Consider the following 20,816-nt stretch of genomic DNA (forward strand, 5'->3'; position numbering starts at 1 on the left):
CGATTTTAACATCTGATCTGAAAAGCAGAAGTTTGGGTAAAAGTGCGCCTATTTATATCAAGGAGGTTCAGAACTGACTCAGAGGAAAAAGTATAATCCTCTGACTAAACAAGACCACTTCCTGAAACACCCAATGTTTTTCTTGGAAGCAAGGATATACAAGTGCCATTTCTCTCAAACACTGATTAAACAAAATTGAAGTCTAACACAAAACAGAAGACATATATTTTCCAAAGCCAACCAGGTTTCAAAGTGGAGACCATTCCATAAACATATATTATCTGGTCATGAAAGGGAGGACTTTAAATACAGTCAAAAATGGATAATTCAAGGTATATTATAATGAATAAACCACTAACTACCTACACATATCCCTCTTTATACCAAAATCTCTTAATGGTGAAGAAACACTATGATTTTCATCCACAAAATTAACTAATGTCTTTCGCTTAAAACAACCTAATTTTTTCCTTTTCTCTTCTCTGAATCACCTGTGTGTCCAATATTTAATGTGTTCAATCATTTCAGTCGTGTCCAGCTCTTTGTGACCCTCTGAACTATAGCCTGTCTGGCTCCTCTGTCCATGGATTCTCCAGGCAAGAATACTGGAATGGGTAGCCATTCCCTTCTCCAGGGGATCTTCCCAACCCAGAGATCAAATCCATGCCTCCTGCGTCTAATACACTGAAGTCAAATTCTTTATCCACTGAGCCACTAGGGAAGCCCAATATTTAATAATAATTTACAAAAACAATAGGTAATACGTAAGTGCTTGTATGTGCCAAGTCTTGTTATAATTCTTGGCATGCATTAATTTACTTGACAACCACAACTCCTCCAAGAGGAGTTGCTGTCTCTATTCTACAGAGGAGGAGACTGAGGCACAAAACAATATAGTACCTTGGCCAGTATCATACAGTGAGTGTATGATTAAGCCCCTAACCCAGGCAGACCTATGTAAGAGCCCAAATTCCCAGTTTCTGTGCTCAGTCTGTGTGTGTGATACCCTTGCCCATTATAAAGTTGCTAAAACTTAAAAACACTTAAACACACACACATACAATGACACATATATACATCTGTATTGAGCAGGCTTTCCAGGGGGTGCAGTGGTAAAGAATCTGTCTGCCAATGCAGGAGACACAGGTTCGACCCCTGGTTTGGGAAGATCCCCTGGAGGAGGAAATGGCAACCCAATTCAGTATTCTTGCCTGGGAAATCCCATGGACAGAGGATCCTGGAGGGATACAGTCCATGCGGTCACAAAAGAGTCAGACACGACTGAGCAACTGAGCACAGGGGACATGTGTATAAACATTTCATATTTACGTAATCCAAGCTGAAATCTATGCATGCCCATCTATGTGACCATCATATCAATAGCATTTGGGTACCACTAATACCAAGTCCTTTGATCGAGAAGAACAATTACTTAGATAAACTTTGAAACATTCCACTGGTCCAGATACCCTGATGTCAGTCTCACTTGTTTTTCAGTCCCAAAATGTTGGAAACATCTCACGGGACTGCAAAAACACCACAGTGATACTGCCCTGGACAAGACCCTTGGGGGAGAAAAATACACATAACATTTCCTTCTTCAAAATAACAAGCAATTAAACTGAGTTTTGCTGTTTGCTTCCTCTTGAGTAATCTAGACTGGAAAGGGTTCAAATATCTGACTCTTGCAGTATTTTGCTTCCAGGAAAAGATAATCCTTTAAATATGCCACGTTTGCTAGTAAGTGTTCGCTCCTACCTATAACTGATTCATAGAAACCAGGTTAAATATTAAATGACTCCCTATTTCTAGTTCTAAAGACTTGAAAAATAAATTCTTAGTTAGCTAAGGAGGCAGAAAACACACTTTGGAACAAGTCACACCACCCTGACCTTTGGATGATTAAGGGGAAATTTAAAAGGAGGGGATTTATCCCAGAAGGGTGAGGTCCTTAAAGCAGCAGCCTCAGGAAGTATATTGCCAGTGTGAATACCACTGTGGAGGTGCTGAAAATTCAGGGGTGCTCCTAGAAGCCTGCCTGCCTAGTGTGATTTGAGGGTTAACATAGAGTCCTCTTGTTACCTTAAATGATATCATTTACCCAAGGGACAGAGGGAATGAAATTCTTATCACTGGGGACTTACTCTTTTAAATTAAGCATTTTTATCCCTAGGAACCATGATTAAAATACAAACACCTCTGGGAATAATAATGTATTACGTTATCAACACTTAAGTATAACTTATCAGATACTTCTCCTAAGATAGGAGGAAACCAGGGTAATGTGAGAATGTTACTGATGAGGTCAGTATGCCCAAAAATGTAAGAAATCTGCACAGAAATGGAGCTGTAGCAAACAACTGAAGGAAAATGTGCCTGCTTCTCACATGGAACTCTGCTCAATGTTATGTGGCAGCCTGGATGGAAGAGAAGTTTGGGGGAGAATGAATACACGAATATGTATGGCTGAGTCCCTTCTCTGGTCATCTGAAACTATCACAACATTGTTAATTGGCTATACTTCAACACAAAATTAAAAAAAAAAGTTTAAGAAGCTAAAAAACAATTGCCTGCTTGATACTTTTGCCTATGATAAAATATATTTAGCTATTAATAACTGCTAAAATTATGAAAAAAGATTTCAGCTTACAGATGGAATGATTACTTATTAGAGGCAGACATCCCATACAGTGAGCAAAATCCTGCAAGAAATTCTCTCAGTGTTTCTGTTTCCATCTACCAGGAGTTAGGGCTTCCCTGGTAGCTCAGCTGGTAAAGAATCTGCCTGCAATGCAGGAGACTCCAGTCTGATATCTGGGTCAGAAAGATCTCCTAGAGAAGGGATAGGTTACCCACTCTAGTATTCATGGGCTTCCCCGGTGGCTCAGCTGGTAACGAACCCATCTGCAATGTGGGAGACCTGGGTTCGATCCCTGGGTTGGGAAGATCCCCTGGAGAAGGGCATGGCAACCCACTCCATTATTCTTGCCTGGAGAATCCTCGTGGACAGAGGAGCCTGGCGGGCAACAGTCCAAGGGACCACAAAGAGTTGGACACGACCAAGTGACTAAGCATAGCACTAGGGGTTGGGCTTCACATCAGGGCTTCACATCTCTCTTTGGACATATGCTAAGAGATAATTACAATGCAACTTAGTAGATGCTACTGTCTTGGTATAAACGATGTACTATGAAACCATCAACCTAGGAAAGCTGGCAGTAGTTTTCATCTGGGAAGAGACAGTAGAACCAGATGTGAAAGACAACAGGAGTGCGTCTATCAGCACGAGTACCAGTAGGAAACAACATTCTAGGCATATGCAAAGCATGGTACGTGGAAAAAGGCAAGTTTTAGGGAATAGTGAGATAATCCAATGTATCTGTGATACAGGGTATGTAAAAGACGACGTAGCAGAGAAAAGTGTGACACCAGATTGTGAGGGACCTTGTAGACCATGTAAAGAAATTTAGACTCAGTTTTTATGGAAACAGTAAACCAGTGACGGGAGTAACAGTCATATTACTAATTTTAATGAAATAACTATAGCGGCATTCTGGAGGGTAGATTAGATTAAGAAGCAAAGTTAGCTAATTCTGAGATAATTTTATCTGTTTCTTTCATTCCTGTGGGACTCTCCCCAATTATGTTCTGCTCTACATATTTTTTAAAAAAATTAAGACTCACCTATGTCATTCTCATAATGTCTTCAAACTTCTAAATTCCCCAAGGAGAAGCAGAAAGATAGTTTAATTAATTTAAAATGTGCTTACCAACAACCTTTAAGGACACGGCTCATATTTTCTAGAGTTATTAGTTACATAAGAAACCCAAGGGAGCTATATTCATCCTATTTAAGAAAAGTCCACTTTAAAAATGCAGAGACTAGGAGTTTCTGGTGGCCTAGTGGTTAGGATTCTAGGCTTTCACTATCATGGCCCAGGTTCAAACTTTGGTCAGGGAACCGAGATCCTACAAGCAATGCAGTGTGGCTGAAAAGAAAAAATCCAGAGACCTAAAGATTGCTTTTTGGTTTTGGGGTTTCTTTAACAATTAAACTTATTTATTTTTAACTGAAGGATAACTGCTTTGCAATATTGTGTTGGTTTCTGCCAAACATCAACATGAATCACTTTTTGTTTTTTGTTTTTAATTTAAAGTATTCCTTTAATGGTATGGCCATTGTGGAAAATGATGGGCAGGTCCCCCCAAAAATTAAACACAGAAGTACCACATGTTCCAGAAATTCCACTTTCGGGTGCAGACCCAGAACTGAAAGCAGGAACTCAGATACTTGTAAACTCATACTCAAAGCAGCATTATCCACAACAGCCAAAGGATGGAAGCAGGCCAGGTATCCATCAATAGATGAATAGATAATTAGGATTTGGTCTATACATACAGTGGAACATTATTCAGCCTTTCAAAGAAATTCTGACGCATGCTACAACACAGATGAGGCTTGAGCCATTAGGTCAAGTAAAATAAGCCAAAGATCAAATACTGTATCATTCTACTTACATGAGGTACCTAGAGTCGTCAAAGTCATGAACCTAGAAAGGAGAATGGTGGTTTCCAGGAGCTGGTGGGGGACAAAAAGCTGATGATTAGTTAAACTCTAATGAGTATGGAACCATTTGTGAAGATATAAAAGTTGCAAAGATGGATGGTAGGGACAGTTGCACAACAAAGTGAATGCACTTAATACCCAAGAATTGATAAGAAAGAAGATTTAAATAGTGAAGTGAAGAAAGCACCCTCATGACTGCATGCTAAGTCAAATCAATCATGTCCAACTCTTTGCAACCCCATGGACTGCAGCCTGCCAGGCTCCTCTATCCATGGGATTCTCCAGGCAAGAATACTGGAGTTCGCTGCCATTGTCTTCTCCAGGGGATCTTCCCAAGCCAGGGATCGAACCTGGGTCTCCTTCACTGCAGGCAGATTCTTTACTATCTGAGCTACGGGAAGCCACTGTATGTTATATATATATATATTTTTTCATGATAATAAAAAATGTAAGTGAGGGATGAATAAACCACTGAGTGTTTGCAAGCCAATCAGGTGTGGCTGCCTGAAATGCTGTATCTTACTACAGCTGCCTCTGTCATGAGGACATACCAGACGCATCAAGAATTTCTGTGGCAAACACACACAGATTAAAACCATCCTTCCAACCCTTTGTGTGTATGTGTTCACATAGATATATTGATATACGTGGGTATATATACATATTTTGTTGTTGTTGTTTCCGTTGTTAAATCATGTTCAACTCTTTGCAACCCCATGGACTGTAGCCTGCCAGGCTCCTCTGTCCATGGGATTCTCCAGGCAAGAATACTGGAGTGGGTTGCTATTTCTGTCTCCAGGGGATTTTCCGACCCATACATGTTTTAATTTGAACTAAATTAGATTATCATATATCCTACTTTAATAAAGATCAAGAGATATAATCCCTAATTTGCAAAAGCAATAAGCTAAACTGTGTTTGGGGGAGAAAAAAAGAGCACTAATCCAGTTTCATCAACTCTCGATTTCTCTCTAACCATATCTGGCAGCCATTCTTAAATGCCATTTCTCAGTGACCCATAATTTTTTCATTACTCAAATGAAGTAGGATTCTATGTCCCACCCCCACATACCAATCTCACAGTATATTAATGGGATAAACTAAGACAATGTATATATAATATATATACATATATAATTATTTTAACATAGAAAATGATTTGGAATAGATACGCTATTTTACAAATGGGTCATTTGACATATGATCAAATGGCTCAAACAATGTTTTTAAATTCCTCTGCATTTTTTACTTTTTAAGTGAGTGCTCAAATAATCTAATATGCATACAAACTTTGAGGCAAACATCCACTGAACAAAATAAAATACATCAGTATTCCTAAGGGGGTAAGTATATAAATATACAGATATATAGAGAGATATATATATAGTATATACATATATATATATCAGTGTGCTCCGTCACTCAGTCATGTCTGACTCTTTGCAGCCCCATGGACTATAGCCGGCCAGGCTCCTCTATCCATGGAATTTTCCAGGCAAGAATACTGCAGTGAGTTGCCATTTCCTACTCCAGGGGATCTTCCCAACCCAGGGATCAAACCCACATCTCCTGCATCTCCTGCACTGGCATCACCTGGAAAGTCCCACATTGTACATATAATATATACTTTTTCAATAAGATGGCTTCCAAGGTCAAACTTTTAAAGTAATAAGATTTAGATCTTGCTTTCATTATTAATAAGCTCATTATTAAGTCCCATACCAAATATCAAAAGGAATTACAAAATTACACTAATAAAAGTTAAGACTCATTTTAAAGGATAAGAAACAAGTCTGTAATTTTAACAAAGCTATCATTAACTTGATGTATTATGGTAAATCAATTGTTAACTGCAGGAGTTAGTCCCTGGAAATAAGTCAGGTGACACTGACAATATCTAACTCAAATATTTTAATACTTAAGAAAGAATGTGTTTCAAAAAAAAAAAAAAGAGTTTTCCACAAGTCATTTCTCCCAACATACATCTGAAAAGCTTATATTCATCAGAGGGCATGGGTTGTCTTTTTTTCCTTGCTGATCAAAATGAACTCACAACTCTGAGAAAGCACCCCCCCATCTGCCAGACAGTATTTCTCTTTTTGTAAGGAAATAGACTTTTGACATCCAGTATGAAATTCCTCAAATTTAACATTAAATCCCATCAACTAAAGTTCACTAAAGTTTAAGCTTAAAGCACAGACATGTTTATTATTAAATTCTTGTATAATCAGCTATATATGAATTGCTTTTTACCACCTATGGCTCTTTTCAACTCAAAATTAACTTTTCAAAATAACTGAAATGTTTTCTTTCCTTCTGTCTTCAAGTCCCATTCTCCTTCCCACTTAAGTGACCTTCTCTTCCCTTAATTGTAGTAAACCCCTATTTCACCTCTATTTTATAGTAAATATCTTATAAAACATTCCTTCCAAATCCACTGCAACTGTAGTTCACCCCCTTGGGAAATATCCAGTTCTCTCCCCTTCTCTTTCTCCTTTATAAATTCCTCAATGCACTCAACCTGAAGTGATATTATCTCAGTTTAGAAGTTCCAATTTGATTTTGAAGAAATAAGTTCTACAAAGAGGAAGTGCTTCAGTATTTAACTTCTTAATTAAACCTTTAAGCCTGATTATCACATGTTACTTGGTCACCCAGTGATCACCCAGAGAACCTGGGCTCATGTGTTCTAGGACAGAACACCCTCCCCCTCAGCTTGTTATTTTTGGCAAAGTAGCTATATTCGTTCTATCTCAGAGTTAGTCCTAGCGTTGTCATAATGCCAATTCACTTCTCCTGCTTAGGAACTGATCTGGCTGAAGTGGTCTACATTCCTTTTTCCTGCCTGTCAGGATCCATTCAGATACTTAACAGCAGTTAAGAAGGTTTGGAAAAGCTGGGCTGCCAGTGGCCTAGAGTAACCTGGGATTACCAACAGTCCAAGGACTTGAATGTAATTAGGTGAGCTACAGAGAGGAGGGCAGTAGGCTACATCCAGGCAATCCCTGGACTCAAAATTACGCCATGAATTTCCCAGAAAAATATCTATTCAGTCTTTGTCCCTTCAGTAAATCTTGCTGAGAGCTTCCTTTGTGCCAGCAGGTATGTCCGAGGCTGGATATATACAATGATGAACAAACAGATACAATTCCTCTTCTGAGTCAACAGGAGACAGTGGATGCCTTTGATCATCTCTTGAATATGCCAAGCTCTTTCCATCCTCAAGGCCTAGAACTCTATGTCTGGAATAACCATCCTCTTTGTCTTTGACTGCCTAAATCCTGTGCGTGCGGGCTCAGTCGCTCAGTTGTATCCAACTCTTTGTGACCCTATGGACTGTAGCCTGCCAGGCTTCTCTGTCCATGGGATTCTCCAGGCAAGAATACTGGATTGGGTTATCATGCCTCCTCCAGGGGATCCTCCTGTCTCAGGGATCGAATCTGTGTCTCCTGCATTGGCAGGCAGATTCTTTACCATTGAAGCCACCTAGAAAGCCCCTAAATCCTGTGTCTCAATTTAAATAAGCCTCTCGAGAACTATTCCTCTGACCCTTCCAATCTGTATTAGATCCTTTATTGCATGTTTTCATTACACCCTGAAGTCTTCCTCATAAAACTTTATCATTAGACACACAGGCCAATATTTGTTTGATAATCTGTTTTTCAATGATAAACTGCTATGTGGTAGAATCTCTATTGAAGCAGAACATACTTTTCTATTTTGAACTTTATATTGAGAATATTTTAAGCTTTATCTTTCTTTTAGGTGAATATTAAGTTTTTAACATGAGGCTTGAATTCTCTGTTCTTTACATTTTCTTTATAACTCTTTTCCAAAAATCTTATTTCAGGTGCAATTTTTATAATTAAAATTACACAATTCTCGCCAGCCTGCATGGGAGGGGAGTTTGGGAGAGAATGCTGCTGCTGCTGCCCCTAAGTCGCTTCAGTCGTGTCCAGCTCTATGCGACCCCATGGACTGAAGCCTACCAGGCTCCTCCATCCATGGGATTTTCCAGGCAAGAACACTGGAGTGGGTTGCCATTTCCTTCTCCAATGCATGAAAGTGGAAGGTCAAAGTGAAGTCACTCAGTCGTGTCCGACTCTCAGCGACCCCGTGGACTGCAGCCTACCAGGCTCCTCCATCCATAGGATTTTCCAGGCAAGAGTACTGGAGTGGGGTGCCATTGCCTTCTCTCTTGGGAGAGAATGGATACATATATATGTATGGCTGAGTCTCTTCGCTGTTCACCTCGAACTATGACAACATTGTTAATCAGCTATATCCTAATAAAAAATTAAAAGTTTAAAGTTTTGGGGAAAAGTCACACAATTCTGCAACCAATTCTATTTTTTTGTGTACACAATTTACATTTTTTTCAATATTTTAGATATTAGCTAAAATTACTAAAATTATTCATATCTGATATCTAGATATTTTCAAGTCAGCATTCTGAACAGACAATACTCAATTTTTACGAACAAATTTTCTCTACCATGTTCTTATGTGGAGAAACCCAGACAAATATGAATCCCACTACTTAATAAATGTCAAGGTTTATTTAGCCTCTAGGAGCCTGGTGTCCTTATCTGTAAGTGTAAAATCTTTCACAGGTATGAGAAATAAATACAAAGTCCCTAGTAAAATACTATACTACATATCAATTCCTTCCTCCATGAAGGGAAAAAAAAAGTCTGTGAAATATACCAGGTTCTGTTACCTACTCTGATTTCCTGAAAGAAGACAAATCTGACTTTTTCTGCTTTATAGTCTATACTTCAGGGCAGGGTTGAAATTTTACTGTAAAGAGCCAGGTTGTAACTATTTGAGGTTTCTGGGTCACATGTGGTGTCTGTCAAATTCTTTGTGTTTATTTTTAATAATCTACAAAAAATGTGAAAATAATTCTTGGCTAGTAGAAAGAAAACCCTGGACACAGTTTGCTAGCCCCATGCTCTAAATTTATAGATGCTCATTAATCCTCATCTCATTATCTGTGTAATATTAGGCTCTTTAATACTTAACTGAAAAATTTCTCTACTATTTATCAACTCTTCAGTTTAATAAACACTAATTAACACATACATATGCAAAGTGCTATCAGGCAACTGATTACCTAAAGAAAAAGAGATACATCTCATGTTATTAAAAAGAAGTACAAATAAGGCCTTTTGAAGCTTTTCTCTATTGTCACTTCTCTCTTTCCTTTTTTTTCTTTCCCCCTGAGCCTACTACTAATCTGGACTTACAGCATATACGTTCATGACCTCAGGTTTCTCTTCCCATAATCCTGAATTGAAATTGGTGCTAGCTTGAGCTCCTTGATGAGAATCTGATTAGGCTTCTTGTATCACAGTGCTGGGCTTCCCTGATGGCTCAGTGGTAAAGAATCCGCCTGCCAAACAGGCAAATTCAATCTCTAGCTTGAATTCAATCTAGAATTCAATTGGTTCAATCTCTAGATCGAGGAAGAGTTCCTGGAGAAGGGAATGGCTACCCACTCCAGAATTCTTGCCTGGAGAATCCTATGGACAGAGGAGTCTGGCAGGCTACAGTCCATGGAGTCGCAAAGAGTCAGATATGACTTAGAGACTCAACAACAACCACAGAGTTGGGGTCCCCCCACTGCCCATCCCTCCTCAGGCTCTCTCCTTTCAATTCTGATACACTTTTATAAATTCACCTTTCTCCCTCCAGCTTCCAAAACAATAATTTCTTCCTCTCTTCCCTATTTCAGCTCACCTGATTTCTACTTGTCCAATTTTTGTCCCTTTTCATGAAAAATCCCAATGGAAAAAACTCTGAATTCCATGTCAGAATGAGTTGTTACTGCTCTGCCTCTGAGAATCTGTGCAATTTCTTAGCCTGAGGACCTCTGATTCTTTATCTATCACAGGGGTTAAAAGACAGCCTGTGATGCCAATCAGATGCAGTTAAGGCCAGAGAAAATAACACAGCTGGAGTTTTTGTTTATAAAGTACTCTAAGAGACCTCTGAGATCTCTGGTTCAGAAGTCAGATGTGATTCAAGATATGGCTCTGCCATTTATGTTATGAATTAATGGCCTTGGGTAAGTTAACTAACCCCTCTAAACCTTATCTTTCTTCATCTATAAAATGAAGACATCTATTTATAAGGTTTTGTGAGGGCTGCATGGCTTAATCCATACCCAGCACTCATTATAGTGCTGGGCATATAGTAAAGGCTGACAAAAAGTTAAACATAATTATTATCTAAGGGTAAATCAGGGATTCCCTGATCTTTTAGGTTACCTTCCCAGTCTCTACATACTTCTGAGCATATCTATTTATTTCCACAGGTAAATTTATGCCTTTTTTTTTATGACACTGGTTAAACAAGTTCTCTGGCATTTTTCTCTGTTGCACTGTGCTCCTCTTACAGGGATTTTTTTTTTTTTTTTAATGTCTCTCACCATTCAAAGAGAGGGGAGAAGGAGGACAGAAATGAAGGAAGGAAAGAGAGAGAACTCTCAGTTCACATTCTGTATGTTATCAATTAGTACAGTCAGTTTGGTTATAATGTGGCATATGTGTTCCTGAAAAATTGTGATGCTATGCAAAATCACACCGTGAAAAGCACAGAACTGAGGGGAGAAAATAGCCGTCAGTGATACATAAAAAAGAAAAGACCCTAGCACAGGTTTTCAAATGTTAAATGGCTAAAAAATAAATAAAAACGATAATAAACGTGGTACCTTACTTTGCAAAAGACCTGAAGTTTGCTTGTGGAATTGGGTGTTCAAGGACTGTGGCTTGTGAGTTCATTGTGCAATGGTGGAAGAAGGCTTATCTGAAATTGGAGGGTTATGAATCAAGACATGGGTGGTCATGGCTCATGATATGCAGTGAAGTCAGGGAGCTGTGGGGCAGCAGAGGTGTATGCATGGGTATTTTGTCAATTTCTACGTGGCTCTCAGTTCAGCTAGGTGAAATGCCCTGTGTTCACCAACTAGGTGAAAATAAAGTAAAATCAGGCACAATAAATGTGAAATCTACATTCTACTCAAATTGCTCCCTAACATCAATGCTGTAGGAATAAAATTTCATTTTCAAAACAAGCACGGTAGCTGAACTGACTGTATTTATCTCCAAACTGTGAACTCCTGAAAAACATTCCCAGAAATATAATCACTATTTTCAAAGTCTGTGTTGCCCTTCAATTTCCTACCAGCCCAAAGCCTTTACCAAGAAGTCATTCTTTCCTCGTCAGTATTGAGCTACTACACAAAATCTAAAATATTTAACTGCATCTTTGTTTCTTCAGCGTTCCCAGCTATGGAGAGCTCTGATTCAGACAGCCACGCTATATGTGTTTTACATATCTAAACAGTCCTGTCCCCAAAGGTGTCCACTCAACAGAGAATAAAAAGGCCTGCTAGTCAATAACTCACTGCCATGGCGTGACATTTACTCAGTTGTCAAATATTTACAGTGAGAATCTACTAAGTACATAAAAGCATAGGAGTTATAAGATGAAACCACATCCTACACTGCTATATTTAAAATGATAACCAACAAGTCCTATTGTACACATAGGGAACTCTGCTCAATGTTATCTGGCAGCCTGGATGGGAGGGAAGGTCGGGGGAGAATGGATACATGTATATGTATGACTGAGTCCCTTCACCGTCCACCTGAAGCTATAACAACATAGTTAATTGGCTATCAGTTTACTTCAGTTGCTCAGTTGTGTCCGACTCTGCAACCCCATGGACTGTATACTCCAATACAAAATAAAAAGTTCAAAAAAAGAAAAAGATGAAGCCACATCCAACCCATCATAGTAAGAGGTAGAGACTCAACTCAGCAGAGTATTTTAAGTCACTGCTACGTAAGGGCTTCCATGTTATGTAGAAGGTGTAAAATATTACAACACATGTAAAAATAACAGTGACACAAAACATAACATGAAGCACCTTAATAGAAAGTACAAAATACATTACCTTCAGTGTTGGAAGAGGGGACCAGGAGAAAGTTCATGGAGGTGATTAGCAGACCTGAAGGATGAAGTAAATTTTGGATATGAGAGAGAGACTTCCTTAATGTGGCATGAGTCAAGAAAAAAGCAGGACATGGAGATGTAAAGCATAAAGATCAAGAAGTGTAGGCCTTAAATTAAGATATATGACAAGTGGTAAGTTACGTACCAGACTTTGCATTTGACATGATGGGAAATGGAAATGCCACGGACAATTTTTAGCCAGTGGAATGCAACATCAGTGATGAATGGGCAATGGGGAGCCCAAAGGGCTTTCAGAGATCCCAGGCTTTGAATAAGTTAAGAGACTTCATTCAGAGTCTTTGGATGCCAGGCCAGCACAGCAGGAGGGCTTCCCCCAGCTACAATTCCCGGCTTTGTGTCCAAGATTGATATTCACGGCTCTACTTAATGGATACTAACTGTGTCATTTGGTCTGGCAAATTGTATGAAAAAGTGGGGAAAAAAAGAAAAATTACCTACAAAATAAGGAAAAAGTATTTTTTAGAAACGAGGAAGGAAACAGAAGAATGCAATGCAACCTACAGTAGTAATAATACTGTCAGATACTTAAATCTGACATTCGTTAGGATCATATAATTAGGGGAGTTAAATAATATGATCCTGAATCACATCTAAACATCTGACACAATGTATTTTTAATACTCAAAAAACTGTACACCAATGTTCCTAAGAGCAAAAGCATTCTTGAACAGACGTTCATGTGAGATCTACAGCAAGATTAAGAAACATACATGCATTTCAACTGAGATTTTACATTACCAAGTAGAGAGACAAAATTTTACAAGGTGCTTTAAAGTTTTAGAAAGTATATTGAGAATTAAAACTACCACAAGCTTCTTCTAATCAAATTCCCAAACCTAGTTAGTACATTCTATACAGAAGACTTGCATTCAAAGCCCATAAATTTTAACTAAAATAAGAAGTATAGTTTTTCACATAGCTGAAAAGTCCAGTTAACAGGTTCACCTGCAAACAGTTAAAAACATACACAAACTTCAACTCTAAAATAAAAAAGAATTTTTAAAGAATAGTTAATGGTTTAATCAAATCAGAACTATCCTATAGGGTAAATGATCAAGAGAATGTATGATAATCTACCTCATTATATCACCTCCACAAAAATTTCATGCAATTCAACTAAACTATTATTTAAAAATCTAAAATATAATGAGCTGAGTCGGAGTCCCTTAAAACTCCAAACCAGTTCCCTTAAGTAAACGTCATCCCTACCTTGATGAGTTAATGACATATGTGATTTCACTGAAGAATAGATGAAAAAGGAGACCTCTCTATACAACTTATTTCAGAATTATTTACATAGAAAATGAGTCTAAATGTTTATCTTAATCTCTTCTAAGTCATTCCCACTTATATGCAATTTACTTAAACTGAAAATACTGTGTGCAAGTTTAGTTACTGAAAAACAGAAACCTCCTTGAAAGTACTCTAGATACAGTAGGTACAAGGATATCCTTCTTCAGGTGAAAACAGGTGTGTCAAAAGGCAAAATATTTACATACCATCCCCAGTACATGTGTAAGATTTATACTGACAGTGAGACTGACATGTGCCTGGGAATTTTGGCCTGTAAAACTGACCAAAGCTTTGTAGCAAAGGTAAAAGTAAATCAAGCCACAAACATCTCAAGGAATCTCATTTTCTTCTCATGCTGACAAAAAGCTGCATACAATGGTTGTATGAGTAGTTCAAACTTCTTTGAACTGTTAATATTCCTTATGGTATAGAGTCTCAATAAATAACAGACACATTACGGGAAAATCAACTTAGCCAGGACTCCATTTCCAAAAGGATCCATACAGTCATAACCATGGCACCTGAACTCCAGAAGGCATGACACTTTCCAGCACCCTAACAGCGATGTTATCAGTTACTTCTGCTATGCACTATAATGTGATACACTTTCACTAGCTCTCCTCCAATTTTCTACAGTATCTTAATTTATACTTGCACTTAATTATTAGTAAGAGAACAAAAAGGCTCCTCCTGAATAGTAAATGTAACAAATAAATAGATAAGAGCTACAAAAAATAGTAGATCTCTATGTACTAAGAATTATATATACTTGCCATTAAGCTCATGCTTAAAGCACCCTAAGTATAAAATTATGGAGTGTTATGAAAGAGTTTTATGAAAAGTTATGGATTTTTGGAGAAGAGCTGTTCTTTGAAAAACGCCATTAATTGACTATTTAAATATTTAAAAGATCCATTAACATTCATGGGTTTAAAAAAAAAAGAAAACTTAAAAGACACATATTCACTACTTTCTTGGTCCCAAGCAAAATGTTTACACAGAAATTTGGCAGTGCAAAGTCAGTGCTCAGAGCCAATAAAAACTTAAGAAAATTGAGCTTGGTAATAAGCACATTTTCACAGTACAACTAAAGGCATAGAACAACCCAGAGCAATTAATATTTATAGAATAATAACAGTATTTTGCATATCAATTTTTAAGTAATTTTAAGAAAACTTGAGATACACAGACACACACACACTTTCCCAACTGTTAATAGTCAACAGACTTTTTTCTTAGCTATAATGATGGAGGGAGGAAGGATTACTCTCTTAACCACTGACCTAAGAAGGGAAGAAAATTCTGCGTATCCTCACCTCTATAAGCAAGAACCCTGGAGGCAGGAGGCAGGACCCTATAGCACCTAGGGTACCAACTTCACCAAGTCCAGAAGTCCCCTGGAGTTCCAAATAGGAATTTACAATATTGTCAAAGGGTTTATTGGGACTAAAAGTATTACCACATGTTTCAAGGTCTACAAATATCCTCCATGATAATTACGCCTTTGAGAACCCTCCTTAGCAAAGAAAACATTCACAAACTCAAACTTACCCACACAAGCCAGGAAAGCTGCTCTGAGCGATCCTCCGGGCAATACTGAGAGGACATTCCTCTCTGTTCACTCCGGTGCCAAGTGACCTTCGGCACATCAACATTAGCAAGGGTGGGGCTTGGAGATTCAGTTTCGGCATTGTGCTGCCCTGGATGAAGTTTCTCTGGTTTCTCCAGGGCGTTAACTAAGACTTCCTCTTCTTATTAAGTGAGTGAACACAATCACTACTTTGCTTCCAACTCTTCCCTGAAGTGGTAAAGCCGTAAATGGTACAAATACTGATGGGGAGATTGCTAGGTGCTCTAAATTTAAACAGACACTGTACAGATGGGCTATTATTATTCTCAGCTAAAGAGGTGATTTCTGAGGAACAGAGGTTAATAAGTAACTTAATGGGAATTACAGATGCCACAATCCGGTCAACTGAGCTAATGAAGAAGACTTTCCACCACAGATACACAGAAAAAATGAGAAACAGAAACAGATTTTTTAAATGAAATACACAGCTCCACTTGCTGTAAAGAAAAACCCCCCGGTGCCAAACCAAAGCCAGGACTGATAGCCAAAGTGCTAGTAAGCACAAAAGCAAACATCGTCAGTTGTGGCCAAAAGAAGAATCACTGGAGTGTCTTTATGGCTTATGTCTAACTGATATTGGTACAGAGATGTCCCCTCAAAGAATGGGATCAGAAGAAAGTTCTCTCCTAACTTATGGTTGCCAGCAGGGAAGGATGGGGGGAAGGGATAGTTAGGGAGTTCGGCATTGACACGTATACACTGCTTATAGTTAAAATAGGCTTCCCTGGTAGCTCAGACCGTAAAGAATCTGCCTACAATGAAGGAGACCTGAGTTCGATTCCTGGGTCAGGTAGACCCCCTGGAGAAGGAAATGGCAACCCACTCCAGTATCCTTGCCTGGAGAAGGAAATGGCAACCCACTCCAGGATCCTTGCCTGGAGAGTTCCATGGACAGAGGAGCCTGGCGTGCTACAGTTCATGGGGTCACAAAGAGTTGGACACAACTGAGTGACTAACACACACAAATTCTTTGTTGCGACATAACACTGAAGGCATGAACTATGGGGAAAGCACAACACTTTCATGTCTGTGCACTAGCTTCTGGCTTCAGCTTCATAGTTAAAACGGATAATCAACAAGGACCTACTGTACAGCACAGGGAATTCTGTTCAATGTTACGTGGCAGCCTGGATGGGAGGGGAGTTTGGAAGAGAAGAGATATGTGTATGGCTGGGTCCCTTTGCTATCCACCTGAAAGTATCACAACACTGTCAATCCGCTATACTCCAATATAAAATTAAAAGTTAAAAAAAGAAGAAGAGAGTTCTCTCTCAGGAGAGCAGAGCTGGGCTAGATTTCTAGCCCTGCTTTTCTTCAGCACAGTATACAAACTGCCCAAGCATCCATAGTAACACTAATGCTCATATAGGGAGAGAAGAAGAGGCACACAAGTTGGGCATAAAGTTGGTTCTGAGGTCCTTCCATAAAACTGGAGCTGTCGACAAAGGGCTGCGATCACAATTATAGAATGATGAGGGTGACAGGAGAAATCCACCCATTGTCTTAGTAAGACTTTCAGTGGGGTTTGTCTCTGAGAGTCCGGGTGAGAGGTCAGGTGAAACACAGCCAGAAATTAAAATCTTAAGCCTGGGGCTTCCCTGGTAGCTCACTGGTAAAGAATCTGCCTGCCAATGCAGGAGACATGGGTTCGATCCCTGATCCAGGAAGATCCCACATGCTGCCGAGCAACATAGCCTGTGCATCATTAATACTGAGCCTGTGCTCTTGAGCCTGCAAGCCACAGCAACTGAGTCTGCAGGCTCTAGAGCCCGTGCTCCACAACAAGAGAAGCCACCGAAATGTGACGCTTGGATACCGCAACTGGAGAGTAGCCATCGCTCGCCACCACGAGAGCAAAGCCCCAGGCAGCAACAAAAAACCCAGCACAGCTGAAAAAATTTATTAATTAAATTAAAAATAAGACAAACAAACCCCAAGCCTGTGTCACAACAGTTCTGAAGTCTGTGAGAATCTCCAAAGTAAGAAATGGAAGAAAAAATGGATCCTGGGCTTATGATATCCCTGGAGTATCTGAAACAAACAAACATAAAACTCCACCAAAAGTAACTCTACATCAACAAGGCCGTAATGGATTCCCACAAGCTAGAAAAACTAAACCAATACAAAACAAAAGCAAAAAAGAATCCTCACTAAAAAGGAACTTATAATTTAGAAATTACAAAATAGGTGAGAAAATGATTTACTGTGATTTGATGTATTTGAGTACTAACAAATAAAGCAAATGGAAAATTTAGCAATCAACTAATGTTTTAACATGAAGATGCCAGAAAAGCAGAATTATTAAGAGATGGGGGAAGAAAAGAACCTATAAATAGGGAAGTAAAAAAACAAGCAGGTTTTACAACAATCAAACTGAATTTATATGCATATCAGTTCAGTTCAGTTCAGTCGCTCCAGTCGTGTCTGACTCTTTGCAAATCCATGAATCGCAGCACACCAGGCCTCCCTGTCCATCACCAACTGCCAGAGTTTACCCAAACTCATGTCCATCGAGTTGGTGATGCCATCCAGCCATCTCATCCTCTGTTGTCCCCTTCCCTCCTGCCCCCAATCCCTCCCAGTATCAGAGTCTTTTCCAATGAGTCAACTCTTTGCATGAGGTAGCCAAAGTATTAGAGTTTCAGGATAAGCATCAGTCCTTCCAGTGAACACCCATGACTGGTCTCCTTCAGGACGGACTGGTTGGATCTCCTTGCAGTCCAAGGGACTCTCAAGAGTCTTCTTCAACACCACAGTTCAAAAGCATCAATTCTTCGGCGCTCAGCTTTCTTCACAGTCCAACTCTCACATCAATACATGACTACTGGAAAAACCATAGCCTTGACTAGATGGACCTTTGTTGGCAAAGTAATATCTCTGCTTTTGAATATGCTATCTAGGTTGGTCATAACTTTGCTTCCAAGGAGTAAGCGTCTTTTAATTTCATGGCTGCAATCACCATCTGCAGTGATTTTGGAGCCCCCCAAAATAAAGTCTGACACCGTTTCCACTGTTTCCATCTATTTCCCATTATATGCATATAGATATGCATATTTCTCTGCATAGAGAACCCACAGTTTTCATCAGAATCCTGTAACTTAGAAAGGGAATAGCATCACTATAAATAGAATTTTAAAAACTTGTTTAGAAAAGTGCTAATCAATACCAGAACTTAATTATCTGGCAGAACCTATTCATACCAACTTTTCTTCTCTATTTTTCAACTTCCTAACTACTCTGCTCTGTAACTCTTCATTTCCTGGAAATTCTAACCCATCCCCCAAGCCATTCAGAAACCTCCAACCCTTGCAAAAAAGACAGAGTGGAAACTGTGATGTGCCACCCTGATCCTCTTTCACAACTGAAGGATTTTTTTCCCCCAGATGTTGTAGTGATGCCAGTATACAGGCCTTGGCTATCAGCTCTCTTAAGAACGGCCTTAGCTGAAGAGTCTCCTCATGTAAGTTCATGTTCCTCTCTCAGGGCAGCCCACATCCAAAGACTGGCTGGAGACAATGGTGAAACGCCATCCCAGCTTTAGAGCCTCCAGGGGTCAGACTTCCACCAAGACTACAAGACAGCCTAACCTCCCCTCTGCCCAGAGTTGGTTTCTTCCTTCCACTCCCCAGGGCTTGATTGATCCCAAGGGCACTTTCTGAGAAATTTCCAGTGCACTAATTTCCATCTGAGTTTGCATCCTAGGGAACTCAAACTGCAACAGAAGAAAATCAGAAAGGAATAAAAAAGACAGGATATGAGAACAATACTATCAAGGAAGTGAAAAAGTAAGAAAGACTTGTAACCAGCCAGGAGAATGACAAAAGGTATTAATATAATCTCTTTCTTTGATAATAGAAGGGAAGGCCTTTTTGAAAATGAACAATATAATCACAAAAATTCCCACCCACCATATCAGTGTATATCTGAACTTGAGTGAGTCAAAGGAATCTTAACAGGGTATTCCAGTTCTAGCTCCTGTCACTTTGAAGATAAAGCTCTTAGGCTCAGGAGTCTGCGAATTGCCAAAGCTGCTTAGAAATAGGAACATTTATTCTTTTAAGACAGTCACTTTTCCCAAAGCAAGTTAACAGGTACATTTAATACTCTGCTACGACAAGGTTACCAGTAGTAATATGAGTGGTGTGTGTGTGTGTGTGCGCGCGCATATGCGTGCAATTTCTGGCTTCCTTTAATCGTCATGGAAAAATGTGCAGCAAACAAATGTATCATATTTCAAATACATATTTCTCATGGCTACTTCTGGTGAGCTGCCTTATCTTAGAAAGGGGAGAGAGTCAAAAACCCATGAGCCTAGCTTAGATTTGTCCCATGCCCCAGTAGCAGAATTCTGATATATCTTTTAGTTCTGAACCACTGATAAAGATGTTAATGATAGTTTTATAAAAGGCTAATCTTAACCTAGTGGTTATGTGTGCTCAGTCATCAGTCATGTCCGACTCTTTGTGACGCCATGAACTGCAGAGCCCACCAGGCTCCTGTGCTCAAGGAATTTTCCAGGCAAGAATACTGGAGTGGGGAGCCATTTCCTCCACCAGGGGATATTCCCAACCCAGAGATCGAACCCACAGTCTTACTCTGGTACAAGCTGGTAATATGGCTAATCATTATCCAGAATACTAATAAGAAAACTGCACAAACTAAAACAATACTCATACGCACACTCAGAATGCCAATGACACTGGACAAATCTAAACAAGGTTCGTGGGTATTTGTTCATTCCCTCACCTTTCGAACAAAGAGCAGAACACCAGAAACAGTCACGAGAAACAGTATATATTTGGAACGTGACAGATTTGACTGCTATGTATTTTTCCCATGACTACTGAAGGAAGTTGGAAATTGTGCATGCACACACACACACACACACACCTCTACTAGTAACCTTGCCCTACATTCCACATTTTGTAACCACAAATACAGAAGCAGAACAAGATAAGCTGTAGCAAAACCTCTCAAACTAAACCCACCAGATCCAGAAAGACATGAAGGCGTTTACACACACTGTTAGGAGCACCAAGCAGAATGAATCGGCACCGCCGTAGCCCACTCGTCCTGCAAGCCTAAACAGACTCTCACTCTCAGCTCTTCCATTTGACTTTCATTCGTTCCTCTCCCAAGAATCACAGTCTGCCGGGTCTTCTCTAAGCCAACCTTTCTTCTCCTTCTAACTTTAAAACCTTTTTTTTAGTGAGAGTAGGAAACGAATGTGCTAGAAATACGAGAAAATCCAAAAGAAACTGTGTGTGTGTCTGCACTCAGTTG

At 39.3% G+C, this 20,816-nt stretch overlaps 1 protein-coding gene across 6 annotated transcripts in view; it reads right to left on the reverse strand.

The window, feature by feature from the left end:
- EPS8 (EGFR pathway substrate 8, signaling adaptor) overlaps nucleotides 1–20,816 on the reverse strand; it is a 196,986-nt gene that overhangs the window by 102,225 nt on the left and 73,945 nt on the right. Inside the window, exons 1-2 of one of the 6 annotated variants that reach the window (XM_070371148.1) lie at nucleotides 15,455–15,497; nucleotides 12,531–12,584 (exon numbers count right to left, since the gene is read on the reverse strand). The exons of 3 other annotated variants lie outside the window; for them this stretch is intronic. Coding sequence is in view for 1 of the 3 variants with exons in the window: in XM_070371145.1 (XP_070227246.1) it covers nucleotides 15,455–15,511 (57 nt within the window). In the remaining 2 variants the exon portion in view is untranslated. Of the gene's footprint in view, nucleotides 1–12,530; nucleotides 12,585–15,454; nucleotides 15,517–20,816 lie in introns of those variants that run through there. 2 more of the 6 variants (XM_070371147.1, XM_070371145.1) reach the window with 2 other exon arrangements.

Source organism: Bos mutus, chromosome 5, assembly GCF_027580195.1.
Source record: "Bos mutus isolate GX-2022 chromosome 5, NWIPB_WYAK_1.1, whole genome shotgun sequence".
Taxonomy (NCBI): Eukaryota; Metazoa; Chordata; class Mammalia; order Artiodactyla; family Bovidae; genus Bos; species Bos mutus.